The sequence below is a fragment of the Egretta garzetta genome, unplaced genomic scaffold (genome assembly GCF_000687185.1).
Source record: "Egretta garzetta isolate BGI_Z169 unplaced genomic scaffold, ASM68718v1 scaffold487, whole genome shotgun sequence".
Lineage (NCBI taxonomy): Eukaryota > Metazoa > Chordata > Aves > Pelecaniformes > Ardeidae > Egretta > Egretta garzetta.
This window is the reverse complement of record NW_009260347.1, coordinates 45,285-64,825: the sequence shown is the minus strand read 5'-3', so window position 1 is coordinate 64,825 and position 19,541 is coordinate 45,285. Positions and strand designations below refer to the sequence as shown.

Sequence of the window (19,541 nt, the reverse complement as noted above, 5' to 3'; positions counted from 1 at the left end):
TTGCTTCTTACAGAGAGCAGCAACCTTACATAGACCAGTGATCTGGCCTGGCTGAGGAACCCCAAACTTGGTGCTTACAGCTTTGGGTTTAAACTCACACACAAATTCCGAAGCATTATCTGAAAGATTCCTCATCTTGGTTTTTTTTTTTTTTTTTTTTTTTTTCCTCCTTGTTTTTTTTTTTTTTTTTTTTTTTTCTACCATGCTGCTGTTGTTGTTGTCATCAGCATTATTGATTTTCTGGTTTTAGAAATCTCAGCACTGTGCTCTGATCCTTACTCAGCTGCTTTGCATACTGAGATTAAATCTTAAAGAGGAAGCTGGTTTAATTGCTATTGCTCTCACCTGTGCCATGCTATAATTTTCTAAATTGATCTTAAAGCTCGCTTGTCTGAAAGGAAATAGCCTATATTATTATCACAGATTGTAGCAAAACATTACCCTTAACCTTCATTTTTCCGTAGATTCTATCATAGCCATTCCAGGCAGATAGTGCTTGTACGAGAATAACAAACAACGCCATGCGGCAAAATAAAAAGGCAAAAATATGGGAATCGTTGTGCAAGAGGGTAAACTTAGGGCTGCTTTGCATCCTGGACATCCACACTTCATAGAATCATGGAATGTTTTGGGTTGGAAGGGACCTTTAGAGGCCATCTAGCCCAACCCCTCATTTGCCCCATTTTGGCATAGTCAGGGTGGTCTAAGAGCTGTCACCTGGAAACCTGTTTCCAAAACTGCTCAAATTGGAGGGTCGATATTGCTGAGTTCATCCTCCTCTCCCTGTATTTGGAGGTGTTTGATGATTTACTCAGACTACGCTCTTGTAAGTGTAGGAAACCTCGTGACTTCGGGCTGAGCAGAGCACAAGACAACAGAAAAAAATAAGGAGAAAAGTCAAGATTGATGGTAGAATTTGTAGTTTTCTGGAAAAAACTGATGCTTCCACCAGTTCCCAAAATCAAAGGAACTTAATTTCTTAAAATCACACCCCCATCTACCTTCTGTTTCTCGGGCTTTATCTTATAACAATCTTCTCCAGTAACCATTGCTTAGCACCTGAAACCCATGCACCAATACAGGCTGGGGGATGACCTGCTAGATAGCAGCTCTGCTGAGAGGGACCTGGGAGTCCTGGTGGACAATAAGCTGACCATGAGCCAGCAATGTGCCCTTGTTGCCAAGAAGGCCAATGGTATCCTGGGGTGTATTAAGAGGAGTGTGGCCAGCAGGTCGAGGGAGGTTCTCCTCCCCCTCTACTCTGCCCTGGTGAGACCCCACCTGGAGTACTGTGTCCAGTTCTGGGCTCCCCAGTTCAAGAAAGACGAGGAACTCCTAGAAAGAGTCCAGAGGAGAGCTACCAGAATGATAAAGGGACTGGAGCATCTCCCCTACGAGGAAAGGCTGAGAGAGTTGGGCTTGTTCAGCCTGAAGAAGAGAAGACTGAGAGGGGATCTCATCAACGCATACAAATATCTTAAGGGCGGAAGTCAAGAGGACGGAAGCAGTCTGTTTGCAGTGGTGTCCAACGACAGGACTAGGGGCAATGGATGCAAACTGAAACACGAGAGGTTTCAGTTGAATATGAGGAAGAACTTCTTCACTCTGAGGGTGGCAGAGCACTGGAACAGGCTGCCCAGGGAGGTTGTGGAGTCTCCTTCTCTGGAGATATTCAAAGCCCGCCTGGATGAAGTCCTGTGTAGCATGCTCTAGGTGAGCCTGCTTTAGCAGGGGGGTTGGACTAGATGATCTCCTGAGGTCCCTTCCAACCCTTACGATTCTGTGATTCTGTGATTCTGTGAAACCCCTGCTTGCCTGTCCCATCAGTCACTCAGTAAAGCAAAACAAGAGCCATCGTGCCTGAAAGTTGGACCTGGTTGTGTAACTGTGTGGTTGCCACAAGAGAAAGGAGGACATAGGGGTTAGATTCAGTTCCAGATTGGGATACCAACACTTGGGTGTCTGAAAATACATAACTGAGCTTCTCTTACAGTCAGCAGACACATTTGGCCCAGAGATCCATCCAGGCATTCACCTTTCCATAAATGCTTGCATCTCGTCAACTGAGCAGTTCTGTCGCCTCACAAAGGCACTGGAAATTTAGAAACCCCACTGATATGGAGACCCTGTATTCAGCCACCACTGCGTGTTCCAGTTTCCATTGGCACGAAGATGAATTTCGTCTTTTCCACACTCCTCACTTAATCCCCCTTCAGCAAAATTCACTCCGATCCCTGGGTGAATTCACAGCCGGTCACCTCAGCCTACTCATCTCCCATTTGCACCCCAAACACCTAGTCTCATCTTTAAGTATTTAATGGCAAAATGCAGCTCTGTCGTTGTATGGATTTCCTCTCCTATGGGTAGGTTTGGTTACGTTTTCTAGCTACAGTGCAACAAAACATGGTTAAATAATTATTGACACAGATAATTCTGAAGCTAAAGAATTCTTCCTCGCCACTAAATGAGATTCGCTTGGAGTTCAGGAATAATTACACTACTGCAATCTTAGCGGGAATCTTTCATCTTAAAAAGCAAACAGAACTAATGTTCTTTAATATCGGAGTTCTGCGCTCCCCAGTAAAACCCGCGGGTGTGTGAAATTGCAGCCTGAGGTGTAACTACAGCTTGCACATCTGTGTGTAATTTAGCTTTGTATAAAATCCAGCCAACGTGCACCTCTCAGGATGCACACCACATACCCATCACCCAAGCATGTTTTCCAGGTTGGAGCCACCTCGCTTGACCGTCAACAGGGCTGTAGGACTCTGAGGGCTACTGAAGTCCCCAGGTGTGGGAAGAGCTGAGGTAGCAGCATCGATAAGGCTGATGGGTTGCTGCATAAATCAGCCCACCCTGCCCAACCTGGGCTCTGAAGAGGAGGAGGAGGAGACTTGTACCTTCTTCTCTGGGTCTGAGATGCTGCAAAGTGGTGAAGGACCTCAGTAAGACCCAAGAGTCTTGTAGAGGTGAGGAGGACACAGTGATGTGCACTCACTTGAGTGCCAATCGTGTATTCAGGCCAAGACAGCCTAGAACAGCACTTTTGTCCCATGAGAAAGGGGTGTGGGGTTGGCTGGGCCTTCTTAAAATGCAAGTATGGTAGAGATGTGTATGGACCTGTTTCTTAGGTGGGTACTCGTGAGTCCAAGTTTGGAGTTTGAGTGAAGTGCCTTGGAAGTTCCACCCTTGCAAATAACCCATTTCTAATACTTCGTTAGTGCTCATGGTATGTGCTGATACTGCCAGAGTGGATTCATATTCCCCTATTGCCTCATGGCTTACAGAGGTGTGGTGCTAATATCCAATTTAATAATCTATTAATTCTAAAGCTGTTAATTAAATCTTCATTCTGGTTCATTACTTAATTAAGCCTGCTAATCCCAGCAAGAAAAACTGGCAGCTGACTTTCGGTTCTTTCAAGACTGTTAGACTAAAAGAGCGCTGATCTGGTGGCACAGAAGAATTTATAGTTGAGCTTAGAGACAGGGAAGGCTCTTCCCACAAAAGGAAAAGGGAAAGCAGAGTTCTGAATAACTGAATTGTGGTGCCAGGTCCTCTTCTGCTGCAAGTATCCATCTAGCACTGCTTCTTCCAACCCAAGTCAACAAGGTTAAAGCTTCAGCTTGAGCAGAAAGCTGCCACAAAGGCCAATGCACTCCATCCTTGCTCCTGGTAACAGGTCACAGCTGAAAAAGGGATTTAAACAGCAAAAGCAGCCCTGCACCAGCGCCTGGTCTGGGCATCCTGTGCAGGATTCGTTCTGCCCCTTCTCCTGGGTCTGTCCTGCGTTTTGGTCTCCCTGGCCCCATTGTAAATTTGGCTAGCGTGCGATATTGGAATTATAATGACAGGTTATAAGTAATAAGACTAATAATAATTAGGTGTGTCTAACTCTTAGATCCACCCTTACGTATGGAGTGTGCTTAGACGGGTTAGGTGGCTTTTGGGCATCAGTTATCCCATAATAAGATGATAATTGTCTGTGCCATACGGGTGCAAAGAGAAAGAAGGTTTGTAGGAAGAAGTGAGAAGGTGATGTGGGGTATTTTAATGACATTGAAACGCGGCGTCCTTTATAGTGACTGAAACAGCGGGGGAAGGCAGAGGAACAGAGCTGGACTCCCCATGCGAGGCGATATGGGTGGAAAGCATTGAAGCCACCGGTGTAAGAGAAACCGGTGAAATGTGTTTGTGGGAGGCTGATAAATGTCAGGCAAAGGAGGAAAGAGCAAGAGTGAAGGCTAAACTGGCAGAAAGATGCAATATTATCAGAAATAATGAGGGGTTTGCTGGGCCGTCAGTCAAAATGTCTCAAGATATGGCTTAGGCAGATGGGTTGAGAATATTAAGGGTTCTTTGAAAAGGTGACGCGGCAATACACGCTGAATGGACCCAAACAACACGCCTGCATTTCGGACAGCAGAAAACTATGGAGCACAGCAGGGAGATGACAGACAAATTTCTCCAAAAATGATCAAGCTCTGAGTTTCTAAGCTGAAAGGCTCTTGCCTAAAAAGCCTCAGCAAGGCTCTTGGAGGACAGACTATCTTGTGCAAGCTGCTTCGTTCTCAAGAAGAACCAAGTTAGTGGGTTTCAGATATGTAATTTTTTTTTTTAAAAAAAGGAATAATTTGCATGTCATCTTTGGCAGGTGAAAATCACTTCCTCAGTCCCCTTGTGCAAGTAGATTGTTGTCAAACTCCTCGAACTGCTAGGCTGGATGGGGTGTAGATACCTAGCCAAGACTGGGTCTTCTGGACTGGAGGTTCCTGAGAGCTCCACCCAGCTGATGACCTCATTACCAAATTTTTCACAACAGTTTTTGCGTGAGCCAGGCAATCAACAAAGCTTATATCTCTGCCCTGCCTCCCAGCTTATCTAAGGCGTGACACCAAGACACAGTTCGCAAGTTAATCTTCCAAGATAGAGTAATTATATCTTCATATGGGATCAATAAAGTAGGGCACATGCTAATGTCTGCAAGATAAGCAAGCAGATTTAGAGGAGTTCCCATCCTGTAAAGGGAAAAATTTAAATATATCTTCACTAAATATTTGAGGGGCTCATTTGAGAAAGAGCAGATTTACAGGGGGCAGGGAGCTGCTCGTCTCCCAGGCAGGTATCCAGGTGAGCAGACCACAGTGAAGGTGAAAGCCCAGGGGCTGCAGCAGACGGATGGGCAGGTCATCTTCTCGGAGGCTGGCACCTTCCCAGGGAGACAGGGCAGGGTAAGCAAGGAGGCTGGCAAGAATCCAAGCTGGTTTCATACGATGTTCTACCATTGCTGCGAAGTTTTCTGCAATCCCTTTTTCTCTTTGAAGAAGTCTCTGGGAAAACAACTGCATCTGGCTGTGGCCGCATGGGCTGCTTGCAGAATAAGGTGCACACCCTGATGTTTGTGGGCATTTGCCTCTGCAGGCGAGTGCAAATTGTGGAACAGCAGCTCTCAAACCTCACCAGCCCAATAATGGGGAATTAGAGTTTAGCCAGCTTCCACGTTCCAGTTTTAGGGACAACTTTACCATGAATTTCATTTCATTTCTGTTAAACAGGGTTTTTAGCTTGCAAAGACTGGCAGAGGTGCCCAATCCTAACTGCAGTGACATTCTTCTTGGGCCCAAATGGGCAATGTTTGCACTTAAATTGTGTGGAAATCTTTAGAGGAATAGCAGCTTAGAATTAGGGGGGGGGAAGGGGAGAGGGAAGAGGGGAGCAGGGAGTAGCTGGGGGCTTTTCCTGAAGTAATAAGGAAAATTTCTCGGCGTATCATTCATTTTCATGACTTACGGCTTTCCAGCTGACCCATCAAGCCATGAAGTCTCAAAACCACAGGCTGTACTCAACAGGGTGAGAAAGCTGTGAGACAAAAGTGCAAATGAAACTCATGCAACGGTGTGTGAACGGAGTAGCGGGGTGCATTGATTATTTTCTCACTTCGTGGGTGAGCAGGACTGACAGATTTGGGTCTGATGTTTGCTGTCTAACTTTCGCCAGTAGGTACCTGAAAATCAAGAGTAGAAGAGAAAGAAAAGGAGAGAACCACCATGATAATGCAGAATAATTTTAATGGGAAGGGAGAGGACAGGACAGAACAAGGCTGCTGGAATAAGGAACAGTGTAAAGGGCGCAATTCCAGGTTCTATCAGTCACGTACGGCGTTCACTTCTATGTGCAAGTGATGCATTTCATCGAATACTTTTTTCCTTAAATAAAACTAGATATCAAGAGAGAAAAATTTCCCCCCCCCCCCCCCCACTTCTTTCCTGCAGTGAAATGGAAAGCCAGAAACAAACAGTGTGCGTATACACATATTTATCAAAAGGAAAAGTGAATTTCCTGGTGACTAATTGTCTTAAATGCAAAGACCAGTCTAATTGGGCCTAGCAGTGAAAGGGTTTATCATGTCTCAGTTGACCACATTTGTGGTGTTCTCAAAACAGCTGCTGCCTTCGTTATGCTGGAAAGCAATGGGAAAAGAACAAATTGTTCCTGAGAATAAGATACTGTAGGTTTCAGGGGTCGGGTTAACACAAATTAGCATGGGGCCATTTTATTATTCCAATCACCTGCCTGAGAATTTTCCCCCTCAGGAACAACTATGAACTTAAGGCAAAGCATAATTTAAAGAAGACATAGGTAAGTGTGCTTTAGAGAGGCAGGAGGAGTCTACGAGGCCTTTGGACTTGGTCGTTGGGGTTGGTATTGCTATGTTATGCTTCTGAGGTCTCGTTGTCCTCGTTTGCTGTATCTGTATTTTCAGTGTCTGGCTTCTCCTTCTCTGGAGCATGCTCTTCCCTCTTGCTCTCCGACGGTTTGTAGCATCTGTAGCTGGGTCTACTGCAAGGATGCATCCAGTGGGAAGAAAACACGTAGGAGCACCGTGGTGCACACTGAGGCGCATTTTTTGGGATGAATCTCTCTGCAGGTGGCTCTGAGCACAGGACTTCTCCTCTCAAAGATGTCAGCGGGGCTGGTGCACCTTGCTCCAGGACTGTGGAGCTTCCCACTACTGTCTCCTGTGGGCATGTGCTGAGGATCGGCCCTGGGAATGTCACAACGACGGGAGGGGGGTATATAATGACTCTGGAGGCACCACAGGATACTACACATGGGTCATTGCAGCTGGTAGCAAGAGGCTGAGGGCACTGCACGTCGCATGAGTAGAAACATCGCCCTGCGTCCCGCTCCCCACTGAAGGACATCTGGGAGAAATGGTGGCAAACCTGCAGCACATAACAGACCACAGGCATGTTTCTCAAAGCATTTGCGAACCACTCCCAGCCCTTCACCCCGTAGACCCTTGCACCTCGTGGGGGGGGACTCCTGCTCTTCTCTCCTGCTCTCCTTGCTGGGAGCGTGAGGCATGTGCCACGGCTAGGGAAGTGCAGTGGTGGAGAAGGTGCAAGGGGATAGGAGCGCAGCTTGGGTATTTTAGTTATAGAGGCTGTGAGGCTAACGTAGATGCTGTAGCAGAGACATGAGCCTGTGATTCCGGGAAATGAAGCTCACAGGTCAGTACAGGCTCATCCCCTTGTTCCTCTCATCCCATCCCCCTGAGTCCTTCTCACCCTGCCTCCACCCTCCCAAAAAGGACCCTTACTTAGGCATCTGGGTTTAACCAACCTCCATCCCATTCCATCACTGCCGTCCATTGCCCAGAGGCTGTTTCCATCTCTGCCCATACCCAGTGCCTCTTCATCCCCCCAGTTAATGATCCTGTCTGGGCAGCCACCAAGGGCAACTGGAGAGGGACTGCAGCTGTGACCAGTGACTTCAGCCTAGCCCTGCTGGTGCCATGAGGCCACTGGTCATACAGGAATGGGAATTTTATATCCCTGTACTGGAGAATGTCCTTGTCTGGGATTATTTGTTTGTCTCTGTTATAGAGCACACCCAGTCCTCTTTAGAGGAAGCAAGAAGACTTTAGTCCCTTTTTATCCCTTTGGAAACTAAATCTTGCTGATTTATGAATAGAAGCTTTTGGAAAGTAAATTTGGACATCTCAGGTTGTCCCCAATTTTTTAATCAAAAAAATACTAATGTTACTGAGCAGCCTGATCCAGTTGAAGATGTCCCTGCTCATTGCAGGGGGGTTGGACCAGATGACCTTTAAAAGTCCCTTCCAACCCAAACTATTCTATGATAATGTTGTCTAAACTACTCTACCCAAATAGAGCTTAAAATGCCTTTTATGTTGGATACCATGTACTTATATGCAGTCAATCAATAATAACAAAATTGCGCTACTTATTAAAAGGATGCCAGTCCCCATAAAATCAATCATTTAGGTTGGAAAAGCCCTTTAAGCTCACCAAGTCCAACCATTCCCCTAACCCTGCCATCCCACCGCTAAACCCTGTCCATAAGCACCACATCTGCCCAGCTTTTAAATCCCCCCAGGGATGGGGACTCGACCCCTTCCCTGGGCAGCCCCTTCCAGTGCCTGACAGCCCTTTCTGTGAAGAAATTTTTCCTAATGTCTAACCTAGATATATGTTTAGATAGATCTATATTATTATCTAGATATATATTTAAGGCTGCACATGGTCCAAGCATACAACTAAATAATTTCTAGCAGACTTTTTGAGGAATAATCTCACTAATATTTTTAGAAACCACAGAGTGGCTTGCTGTTAAACCCCAGCTCATGTTAAAGTAATGTTTTACTCAATATAATTAGATTGAGGCAAATGGGACTTACCAGCCGTCAGGGAAGAAGTCAAGAGAAATGGCCGGAGGAGCCCTGAATCCTTTGAGTTTTATTTGCTTTCCTGAACTTCCAGGAAGATGAGACAACCCTTGTGCATGAGGTCTTAATTACTTTCCAAACAATTTTTCCTGCATGTGTAACACTTATAATTACTATAATTATTTTAACATTGTTTACTGGCATTATTCAATTTTCCATGGTACGTACTGTTACATGCTGTGGGGTTCCCTTCGTATTATATTTTTAGGGTCTAACTTAATCACTGATGTGATTCTACCACTTCTGTCTGCATTAACGTGGGGATGCAACTCACTCCAGTTTGCTCAGTTTTGACTTCAACGTGGGTGGTGAAACATTGGAACAAGTTGCCCAGAGAGGTAGTGGAGGCCCCGTCCCTGGAAGCATTCAAGGCCAGGTTGGACGGGGCTGTGAGCAACCTGATCTAGTTAGCGGTGTCCCTGCTCACTGCAGGGGGGTTGGACTAGATGACCTCTAGAGGTCCCTTCCAACTCAAAACATCCTATGATTCTATGATTCTATGATTCTGTGATTCTATGATTCTATGATTCTATGATTCTATGACTACGTGAGCGGTGGTTTACAGACAGCAACCGACGTATTGCAGATGCATTGGTTCTATCTGCTTCCAGGTGTGGGATTTTAACTCATTCCCCTAAATCCACTGCAGCATTTAGTTGGAGGCACCATGGGGTTCATCCCTGTAAGCAGCTTGGAGGAGGGAGGAGCGGAGAAGAGAATTTTGCAGACTGCATGTGCCCCATTTTGGTTCACACTGAAACCACTTTGGTTATTTGCTTCTTGTCCTTTATTTCACTGCTGTTATCACAGCTTCAGCTGGAGGACATGATTCTATGATTCTATGACATGATTCTGCCTGGGGATTCCCGTTCCTCCTCAAGGTACTGACCGGTTGCTGAGTGTCTGGCTCCAGTCACCGTGCGCCATCAGAAGGCTGAGAAACGTAACCTCCAATGGATGCCCACTTACAAAAGAGACGGCTGGAAGAAGGGGAGGTAATTTCTGCAGGTAGATGCCATGGGGAAAGCATTCAGGAGCTAAAAGTGCATCAAGGGAGACTTAAGGTATGGGGAAAAATTATTAATCACGTGGCTACTGATGTATGGGAATGGCTGAATTTTGTGGAGCTGTGCTGATTTCCCAAGGATTCAGGTGGATTCTCAGAGCTGAGTCACGTGTTCCACTTTCCCAGCCGAAGCCACCTTTTAACCCATTTCAAAACGATTGCTTTTGAATGCAAACAGAAATCATTGGTTAATGGAAATGCAAAATGCTTTGGGTTGTCAAGGCTTGAAAACAACATCCTGCTTATGAGAACAATGAAGGCACTTCCATCAAAAAATGCATATTCCAGAGTTGCTATTAGCCCTGAGGCACTTGTCTTGGATAACATACTATTAATATTATAACGATAAAACACTTTGCATGCATAAACCAGTCATGAATATTCTTTTTTGGGTGTTTTGACATTCCCCGTTGTGTGGAAACCTCGCCTCACCAGTCTCTAATTGCTGGGGATTATTCTCCCCACCCTCTCCCAAAAGGCAATGAAAAGTTCACACAAAGTTATCCGAAAAGCCAGGCCCCAAATTCGCAGCTCACAACGGAGGCAAACCCCACTGAGCTCTGTTACTAGAGATTGCTGGCAATTTATGTTAAAAATCATATTTCATATTCTTTGACAATTTCAGGTAGCTTATGGATCCCTCAGTGACTTCTGAACCGATTTCTTATTATACCTGTCATCTTTAAAAATGAGGAAAGTGTCTGGAAAAATGGAAATTCCTGTTTCTATGCCACTTCACCTGCAGAATACCCCAAACTGGAAACTCTCTTACACCTCCCAGTCTTCCCTGTGGGAAGAAAAGGCAGTAAGGCTGCCATTGAATTTCTGGAAGTTATTAAGCCTTCTGCACAAAACCACCTTTGGAAATGGCAGTAGAAACATGACCCTAAACATCTTGTGCCTCTTCAAACTGTGGGCAATGTAGAGTTTGTCCAGCTGGGGGATCCTGCAACTGGAATCGCTTTGGACAGTGGTTGCTTGGAAAGGCTGGGCAAAGTAAGCCCCCCAAAAAAGAAAAAGCTGCTTTGTAGCCCATCCTGTCACTGTCCACCTTGGAGCGGAGCCCGTCTTTGCCCTAAACGCTCGTTTGGTGGGTGAAGGTAGTGATAAACCCTCCCTTCGGTGTTTTTTTCAGGGCAAACATACCCAGCTCTCCCAGCCTCTCTCTTCTTGCACCCTGACCGCCCTGCAGCCTCCATCAGACTCGCTCCTGGCTGTTGTCCATGGCTCTTGTGCCCAAACTGGACATGGAGACCTGGATGTGGCCTCTTGAACACCAGCTGGAGGGGATCAACGCTTTTCTCCTGCCCCTGGCTGTGCTCTGGCTCAGGCAGCCCAGCCTGCAGTTGGCTTTCACCGCCACAGGGAAGCAGCACTGCCTCACGTCACCTTTTGAGCTACCAGGTCCTTTTTTTTTTTTTCTGCAGGGCTGATGACTTCTCCCATCCTCATGCAGAGGGCCAGTAGAAGTTCAGGGACCATTTAGTGGTTGCTTTGAGGTATCAGGTTTTTATGTTATCGTGTCAGTGTAACCCCTTTGTCGGGAGCAAACCCACAGAAACAGAAGCTTGGATTTTTAAAAGAAAACACTTTTCTGCTGATCAGTGCCGTCTTCCCCGTGCTAGCTGATCTGGTTAGTCTGGATCCTTTCGGGACCAAGCGTGACCGATACCGGCAGAGCCTTTCAAACCATGCAAGTGGGATAAATGTGGGTGGGAGAGCTTCCCCTGGGCCTGGGCTGTGCCACCCTCCTGCCTTAATTGTGAACCTCCATCTCCCTCTCATGGCTGCAGACCTCCGGGCCGCACCAGCCGGCCTCAGCGTGCTGGTGCCTGGGCTCAGTGAGGGCAAGAGAGGAGCCAGGTTTTCAACAGACCCGGTGTAAGAAAGGGACCGATCCCATCTGAGGTGGTCGGGAGGGAGCTACTTGCTCAGGCCTTTCCTCTCTTTTTCATTTCATTCCCCAGGGTTAGTGATTTCCCAGGAGTTAAAATGAATTCACTCTCCCCATGCAAAGCAAGACTCCCCCTAATCCTGGAGGACCGCTGGTAGCATCAGTCTCTTTTTACAGGCAAACCTATCACTTTATTAGAAAAAGGAGCCTATAGAAAACCTGCTTTGTCCCTTTGGGGCACTGCAGAGGAAGCCAAGGGGATAGGAGGTGGTTTTCCTGCTGGGATTTCCCTGGGGAGCTGGCTGAGCAGAGCCAAGCAGCGACGGAAGGACCTGCCAGGTCTCCCACTGCACCTTTAGATGGTGGCAGAGAGCTTCTGCTTCCCCAGCAGCACCTCCTGGGAGAGACTGGGGTGCAGGGCAGGTGTGCAAATGTGCTTTGGGACTCTGCCCCTGGCATATATATAATAGGGAATCAAATTATTGACAAAGCACGATAACTGTTTCCTGCTGTTTCTGAAAATGTCAAGGACCAGCTGGACCTAAAAGTGAGTTATCCCCCTGGCTGTGATTTTACAACCACAGGCTGTTGGTGCTGATCACCCACCTGACGCAGACGGGGGTAGCGGGGGGTGACAGCAGCAGAAGAGACGCCTGCAGCATCCTCCTCCCCTCCCACTGTGCCAGGGTCTATCCCACACAACCCATTCCGTAAGCTGCTCAGCAGTGGTTTGTCCCAGGCCAAAGCTGCAGAACAGGGGACACCTGGGGAAAGCTTGCCCTGGTCCCAGGGCTCAAAGTTCTCCTGCGTGACCCACGTGCAAGCGGGGTGTGCTCCCCTGCGATGCCGGTGTGACCGAGCTGAGCCTGGGTAGACAATAAACTCATGTCTGAGGGCTGCTAATGAGTCTCATTACTTTACTCAAGCTGCCTTCTGAACACCACCCCATGCTGCTGCCTTTACTATGTCTCCAGATAACTTTTCAGCACGGAGATCTGTTCCCACAGATGGTAAGTCTAGCCCTAAAAGCATGATTCCTGCCGTGATTTTACACAAAGGACCGGTATAATAATAGGAAATAGATGTTAAAGCAGTTTTAAAAAATGGAAAATAAATCAGACAACAAGCAGGAATCCAGCTGCAACCTGAGTTTAATATGACTGGTACAACCGGTGAGTATAATTGATCCAGTAACAGTAAAAACCTCTCGGGGTGCAAACACTACAGCAGAGCTGTATCGGTTGGAAGTTCAAAGCCCGAGCACCCGCTCGGAGTTACTTAACTTCTCGCTAACATCTTTTCTGTGGCAGGAAAAACCGAAGTGTGGTCAAAAAAGAAAGGCAATGCACTCTATGAGTTTAACATGGATAGAATAAGGGGCAAAATAAGGCCAAAGCTTCTCAGGGGGCTAGGACTGGGGGACAAGGGGGAGGAACATAACCTCAGACCTCTGCTACATAGCTTGCTGTTTCCACAACGACTCCTTTATCTCCTTTACCACAGCCATTTGGAAGCACAGCGAGTCTTCTTGGAGTGGCTCGAGTGTTTCGCTCCCCCAGCATGATGCTGCGCCGAGTGCTGGGCGGCCCGCGGGTAGAGGCACTTGGACTTGCTCAGGTGTTGTGTCGATGAGCTCTTGTGCTTGGCTCCCTCCTGCAGCAGCGAGCATTTGGCTATGTGCTGCTGCGAGGAGTATGCCTTTATTCCCTGCCCGGGGGGGCACTTGGTTCCGCACTGCTGCGAGGAGCACTCCTTTATTGCCTGCCCAGGGGGGCACTTGGTTCCGCACTGCTGCGAGGAGTAGGTGGTGATGCACTCCTGCGTGGGGTAGCCCTTCATGTACTTCTGCTGGGGGAACCCCTTCACGTACTCCTGCAGGAAAGACTGGGAGATGCATTGCTGCGGGGGGCACTCGGTGACTCCCTGCAGCGGTGGGGAATAGCCGCTGGTCATCCCCTGCTGGGACCGGAGCTCCGCACCGTACCTCTGCGACGAGCATTTGGATATCTTCTGTGACCTGCATTCGTCCTTGCATGAAGACGAGTACTTGATCCCACACGGTGGGAACTTGAGTTTGCCCGGCTCTGGGCACCTGGGTGCGCATGGTGGGAGGCTCTTGGCCGTACGTTTTTTCTCGGAGCGGCCGGTCTCACAGGGCTGGAAACTCTGCATCGTGCTTAGCTTCAGGCTGGGCTTCCTGCAGGGCAGAAGGCAAGTGGTCTCACAAGGCTCGGGGTATGACAGGACACACTGCTGTACGTAGGGCTGGCAAGACAGCAGGGATGCCTGGGTCATGCTTGGCTGTGGGCAGATGTAAGTGAAAGGCTGGGCATAGCTTTGCCATCTCGGCATCGGGCTCTTGATCACGCTCACTGGGTGGCACGTGGTACTGCACGCATCAGACTGGGGCATGCACTGCTGGATGCTTTCGGTGATATAGCTTGATCCCGGCAGGTAGAGGTGCTTATACGTCTCCCCATAATAGTGCATGGTCACGCAAGGCACTTACGTCTGAAAGAAGCAGGAAAAAGACAGAGGGTTCACATCAGCTCTTTTGGGTGATGCAGGACCCGGAGTTTGCCTGCAGGCATCTCAATGTGGCAAGCCCACAGCCTAGCTCTCCTGAAGGTCAGGGGCTCTCCGTGACTCAAGACCCAGGGGAGGAGAGGAGAGTCTGTTCTCAGCTCGTGCCCCCACCCCCTTCTCTTAAGAGCCCAGAAACAGTCAGGGATTGGATCCAGGCAAACTGGGAGAGTTTTCATGCCGCCCTTCAAAGACCACCTAAGTGTCCACCAGAGCATTTCACCAAGTGACACTATGGCCCTCTGTCTTGCTCCCTGGAAACCTCCTGTGTCCCCACCGGGACGTCCTTTCACGTCTATGTCCTGCAACTCCCAGAGATGAAAGGCAAGCCAAAATTAAAGGTGTGTCTGTGCTGTAATACTCAGGCGTGGCTGCAGTTCACGCGGGCAAACCCAAGCTGAGGTTCAATTAGCCAGCTGAGGGTCAATTAGCCTGCTGAGAGTAAGGATAGGTTTGTGGCAGCGTAGAACTCGGCACGTACGACCTGCCTGACTGCCTGCCTGCCGGTTCACGGGCCCCTATGGGTCTGCTGGGCTGGCAGCGTGCAATTACCAGCTCTGACCTTGCTACCATAACACCAGCTTCGCTGCCTCTGCAAGGCTTGCAGTCCCAGCTTCAGACTATCGTGGAGGCATCTTCAAGAGGAGAACAGAGGAAATACAACAGGATTGTTTCTAAGTGTTTGGCGAAACCATGGCAGGAAAGGAGACGCTGCCAAGGCAAAATCTCAGCCGGTGTTAACTTGGTCAAGTTTCACCGGCTTGAGAGAATGGCCACCAGTCCTGCACTACAGTCATACCTGTGGCTTGGGTTTGTTATGGTAACTCGAAAACCCGCTGTCAAAAAGCCTGGCATAGCAGCTCTGAGAGTGAAACCTCCTCCTGGCAGCCCCGGGCATGAAGGGGACTCCAGCCAGGACCGCATCCCTGGGGAAGGGACCGGGTGGCACCATCGAGAGGCCCAGGCTTCCCTCCCAAAACCACTGCGAAATGTCTCACTTTGCCTTGGCCCTGGGAGTCGTGGGCAAAACCATCCCACTTCATTCCCCACTGGGGAAAACACCAGCTCCAGGGAGTTTTCTGAGTTTTCCACAGGATTATTTTGAGCTCAGCAGGTCCTGGAACCCCTGACATGTGAGACGTACTCTGATCAAAACTGGTTTTTTTCATTTCAACCTTGTTTGGAGATTAAGACATATAATTAAACGACTGTAAAGAAACCGCATTTTCTGAACACCCCTAGTTCTGTCTATAATTACAGTAAGGCGTTTTATCTCCCAAAACCCTATCACCGTGTGACTATTAGCGATAACAATGCTGTGCGTTGCTATCATTAGGAAACCTTATTATCACTACAATTATAATAATCATCCACCAATAAAACCAACCCGTTGAAAAACAATGACGGCAATTGCTGCTGCTCCATGTACAGTGCTGAAGTATCTGGTGATGCTCACCAAGATAAAAAGCTTCTGAAGGAGGGGGGATTATTTGCTTCCAGGGGGTTGTTTGCATATCAGACTTATTTTTGTCCTTGTCAGCCTAGACAGACATTTTACCGTGTTCAGACTTAGCTAGACAGTCTCTTTGCTGACTGTCACACGGGCACTGAAGTTGGTCAGCGTCTTACCAACCATCTGAGAAGTTGTTTTGATTAAATTCCATAAAACGGCAGCAAATCCCTCCATGCCACCGCCTTTACAGGAGTTGCGTTTTCACGTGCAAGCTGTCTCCTGCCAGCATCGAGCTCTTTCTGCCGTCAAGAGCCTCCTTTGGACTAGAACTAACAGAAAGTGTTGCAAAGCCCACAAATCCCTTTCCTGACTTCACAGTCCATCTGGAAGCGTTTTCCCAATATTCTTCAGTTTAGCACGGAGGAGATGCTCCAGCGCCGCGCACGCCGGTGCCGAAGGCAGCATCCCCAGAGGATGCTTCTCCGCGAGTATGCAGGCAGGACCTCTGCCTGCTCCAGCCACCCAGGAATAAAACAGCATTTCAGGAGCTCCATTAAAGGTCAGACTTACCCACTTCATCAGTGAGAACAACCGGAGAGAAGTGCCTAGGAGAGCCCCGCGATGCCAGAGCTTTTATACAGTGAATAAGTGCCCTAGGGGAGTGAGGCGGTTTGGCTGGGTGATGCTCTAATTGCCTGCCAGTCCTGGCTGAGCCACGTGCAGCTTCGCGCCGGCGGGAAGGGCTGTCCTCACTCTGCTGGGCTGCCATCGCCAGCCAGCACTGCAGAACCTCCTGGTCCAACGTGCCAAACCAGCGACGTCTTTGGCAGGCCAAGGGCACCCCGCGCAGGGGCTGCTCGTGGCCCCCGTGCTACGAATCCCCATGCCCGATGCCGAAGCACTCCTGCCTGCCCGTTACAAATCCAGGCCTTTCCACCCAGAAAAAGTTTGCAGATGAGCCCACCAAAGGGGCTGCCCAAGGGACTCCTCATTTCCATGGGAGCCACATGCATCCGTCCCTTCGGTGCCTTTGAAAACGCCGTCCAGGAAGGACTCCCGGCAACTTTTTGCAGACCGTAATTACTGTGGCATGCAGACTTCCTTCACTTACACAGCGAACCCAGGGAAGAGACGGATGATGGGGACTGAGAAAGCCTTGGGCTAAGGGCAAGACAGCTACTAAAAAGGACTTGCCACGAAGTGAATAACCTTCCGAAAGAGGTGATGCTTTTCCGGCACAACAAAGTGGAGAAGGGATGAGCAGGAACGCTGGGGCGGCCTGGGGAAAGGCAGCTGAATCAAACCGAGCTCATGTCCTGTACCAGTCATCCCGCCCTTTGTTCCCTGTTTATACCACAAATAAACCCAAGGAAAAATTAACAGCAGCGTGAGCCTAAGTGCCGACAGGGAATGCATTTTTACGTAGTCATATCTGCAGGAGCAAAGGCCGTGGTGTTTGGGGTTTTTTTTACCTTTATTGCAAATCTGACACCTGTGAATTGGGTTCCAGCATGCTGGGAATTCAGGTGACATCCCACACATGGAAATAAAAAAGAGGTGAAATAACTTTTAATGGAGTACATGGAACTTTTCTCAGCAATGCGAAGCACCAGGGCTGCTGCTGGGTTGCCATCCCTACAGGTATTTAAAAGACGCGTGGACGTGGCTCACAAGGACATGGTTTATTGGTGGACTCGGCAGTGTTCAATTTACGGTTGGACTCGATGAGCTTAAGGGTCTTTTCCAACAGAAATGATTCTATGATTCTATGGTTCAAAGCAGGATATTGATCTCTGGCTTATGAACCACCGAGCAAATTTTCTATTCCTGTTTTCACTCGAAAATCCAGAAGCCAGAAGGTGGGTTTGTTATTTACATTTCTGATTTTCCAACAAAATATCTCCCTCAGTATCATAGAAAAAAATACAGGCAAAGTGCACATTTTCCCAGTTGATGCCCATATTTCGAGGGCTACAAAAACGAAAGGGAAGAATGCTTTCTCTAGGCTTAGCTTATTTTCCTGAGCTGAAAACAAAATCACAGAACCCAGCCTGGATTTCTCGAACTGCCATTGCATTTCACTCCCCTGAACTGCAACGCCCTCCTTAATGTTAAATGATCTGCCCCAAGATTTTTGGAATCAGGCTGGCATCAGTGAGCAGGTAAGCAGATTAACACAATTTTTATAAGCTCCCTAGCTCCAGATCGAGTAGCCTTCAAGTAATGCTAATATTCAATTTAGTGCTTCCAGTGCAGGTAGCAAAATATTAACCCGATGATAACATCGTGCCCTGTCATCCAAATGTTCTTAATTAGCATCTGTAAAGCCCTTTCATCTGAGAGAGACGCACGCTGCCACCTGGGACATTGTGGTGGGGGCTATTATTATTCCCAATTAAGCACAGGGGAAACCGAGGCACATGGCACTGTGGTCACTTGGCGGTGCAGCCTGAGTCAGAGCCAGGGTCAGAACCAAATTCCATCACAACCACCTCCAAAATGATCCCCATGCTTTGGCGGGCGCTCCACCCCTGTGAGATGAGGTCCTGCGCCACCCGGCCATGCACCACCCCAGAGGATTTTCCTAATGAACCCCTGAGCTCTGGCTCCTTTGGGAAAGCCACAATGATGTGACGGCACCGCAGAAGGCCACACCGTTGCTCATTTTTTGGTTTTAAAGGGGCCACAAAACGTTGGGTTGTGAGAGCATCCCTGCCCCTGGAAGGTGGGAGGAAGTCCACAGCCACTTGCTCTTGCACAGTGCCTCGCCGGGCCAAAGCATTGTCACCATCCCTTCAGGAGAAGGTGTGAAAAGGGTCTGCTCCCCCATAAGCAGCCTGGGAAGCAGCCAGGTGCCACCTCGACGCTGCTGGATGCTCAGGTCTTAGTCACCTCTGTGCCTTCAGAGGGCAGCCGGTGGTGGCACCCCAAGGTCACCGAGAAAGGGTGGAGCAGGGCAGGATGCAGGGCAGCGTCCCAGCCCCGGTCACACCCTCCTCTTCATCTTGCGACACTTGTTTTTGCCCTCCAAATACGCATGATCTACTTAGCGAGAGCTACTACTCATGTTCCTAATGATAGGGTAGATTACCAGATTTTTGTATTTTTCAGACAGGACTTCACTATATTTAATGAAGAAGAACCACCAGAGGGCAAACAGACAAGATAGCTGAGGTCAGAAAACTATATTTATTCAAGCATATAGGTATGTATAATATAAGTAGACGTATAGATCAGTATGATTTGCTTTCAATGCAGTGTAGCGTACACATCTTCAGGCAGCATAAAGAACGTAGTTAATCACTTTTATAGCTCAAACATTTATAAAACAGCCGTGCTTCAGCTTTCAGCATTATTTCGAAGGCTTTCTTGTGTTTTGAGTTGCGTTTTCAGTATTAATTAAAGCAACCAAGTAAATAAAAACATTCACATATAATATTGCAGCAAGAAATCCTGCCCTGTCCGGGGACTCTGCTGCAGCCAGCGTAGAGCGGGTGGTTTAAAGCAGCAGGGATTTCTGCCCACCTTCCGAAATGAAGGCCACTGGTGTACGATTCGTATACCCTTTGCTTAGCAAATTTAGGCTTGGCTTCTAAATCAATGAGCGAAACCAGCCATTTCTGAGAACTCACAGCCTCGTGGACCCCAGGTTAACCTGAACTTTGTCTCCCAAGGCCAGGATTAAACCCGGAACCGGGCATGGGGTAGCCCCCTGCCCGCTGCACCGCCAGTCCTCTTGATGCTGTTGTGATATGGACTCCTTAGATTTCTTTCCTTTTTTTTTTTTTTTTTT

General features: G+C 48.2%; 1 protein-coding gene across 1 annotated transcript; it reads right to left on the bottom strand.

Annotated features, from left to right (window-relative positions):
- Positions 1–13,206: 13,206 nt before the first annotated feature.
- Positions 13,207–14,202, bottom strand: LOC104129774. The gene has a single exon (XM_009642738.1). It carries the CDS (start codon positions 14,200–14,202, stop codon positions 13,207–13,209), a length of 996 nt encoding a protein of 331 aa, XP_009641033.1.
- Between the last annotated feature and the right edge of the window lie 5,339 nt (positions 14,203–19,541).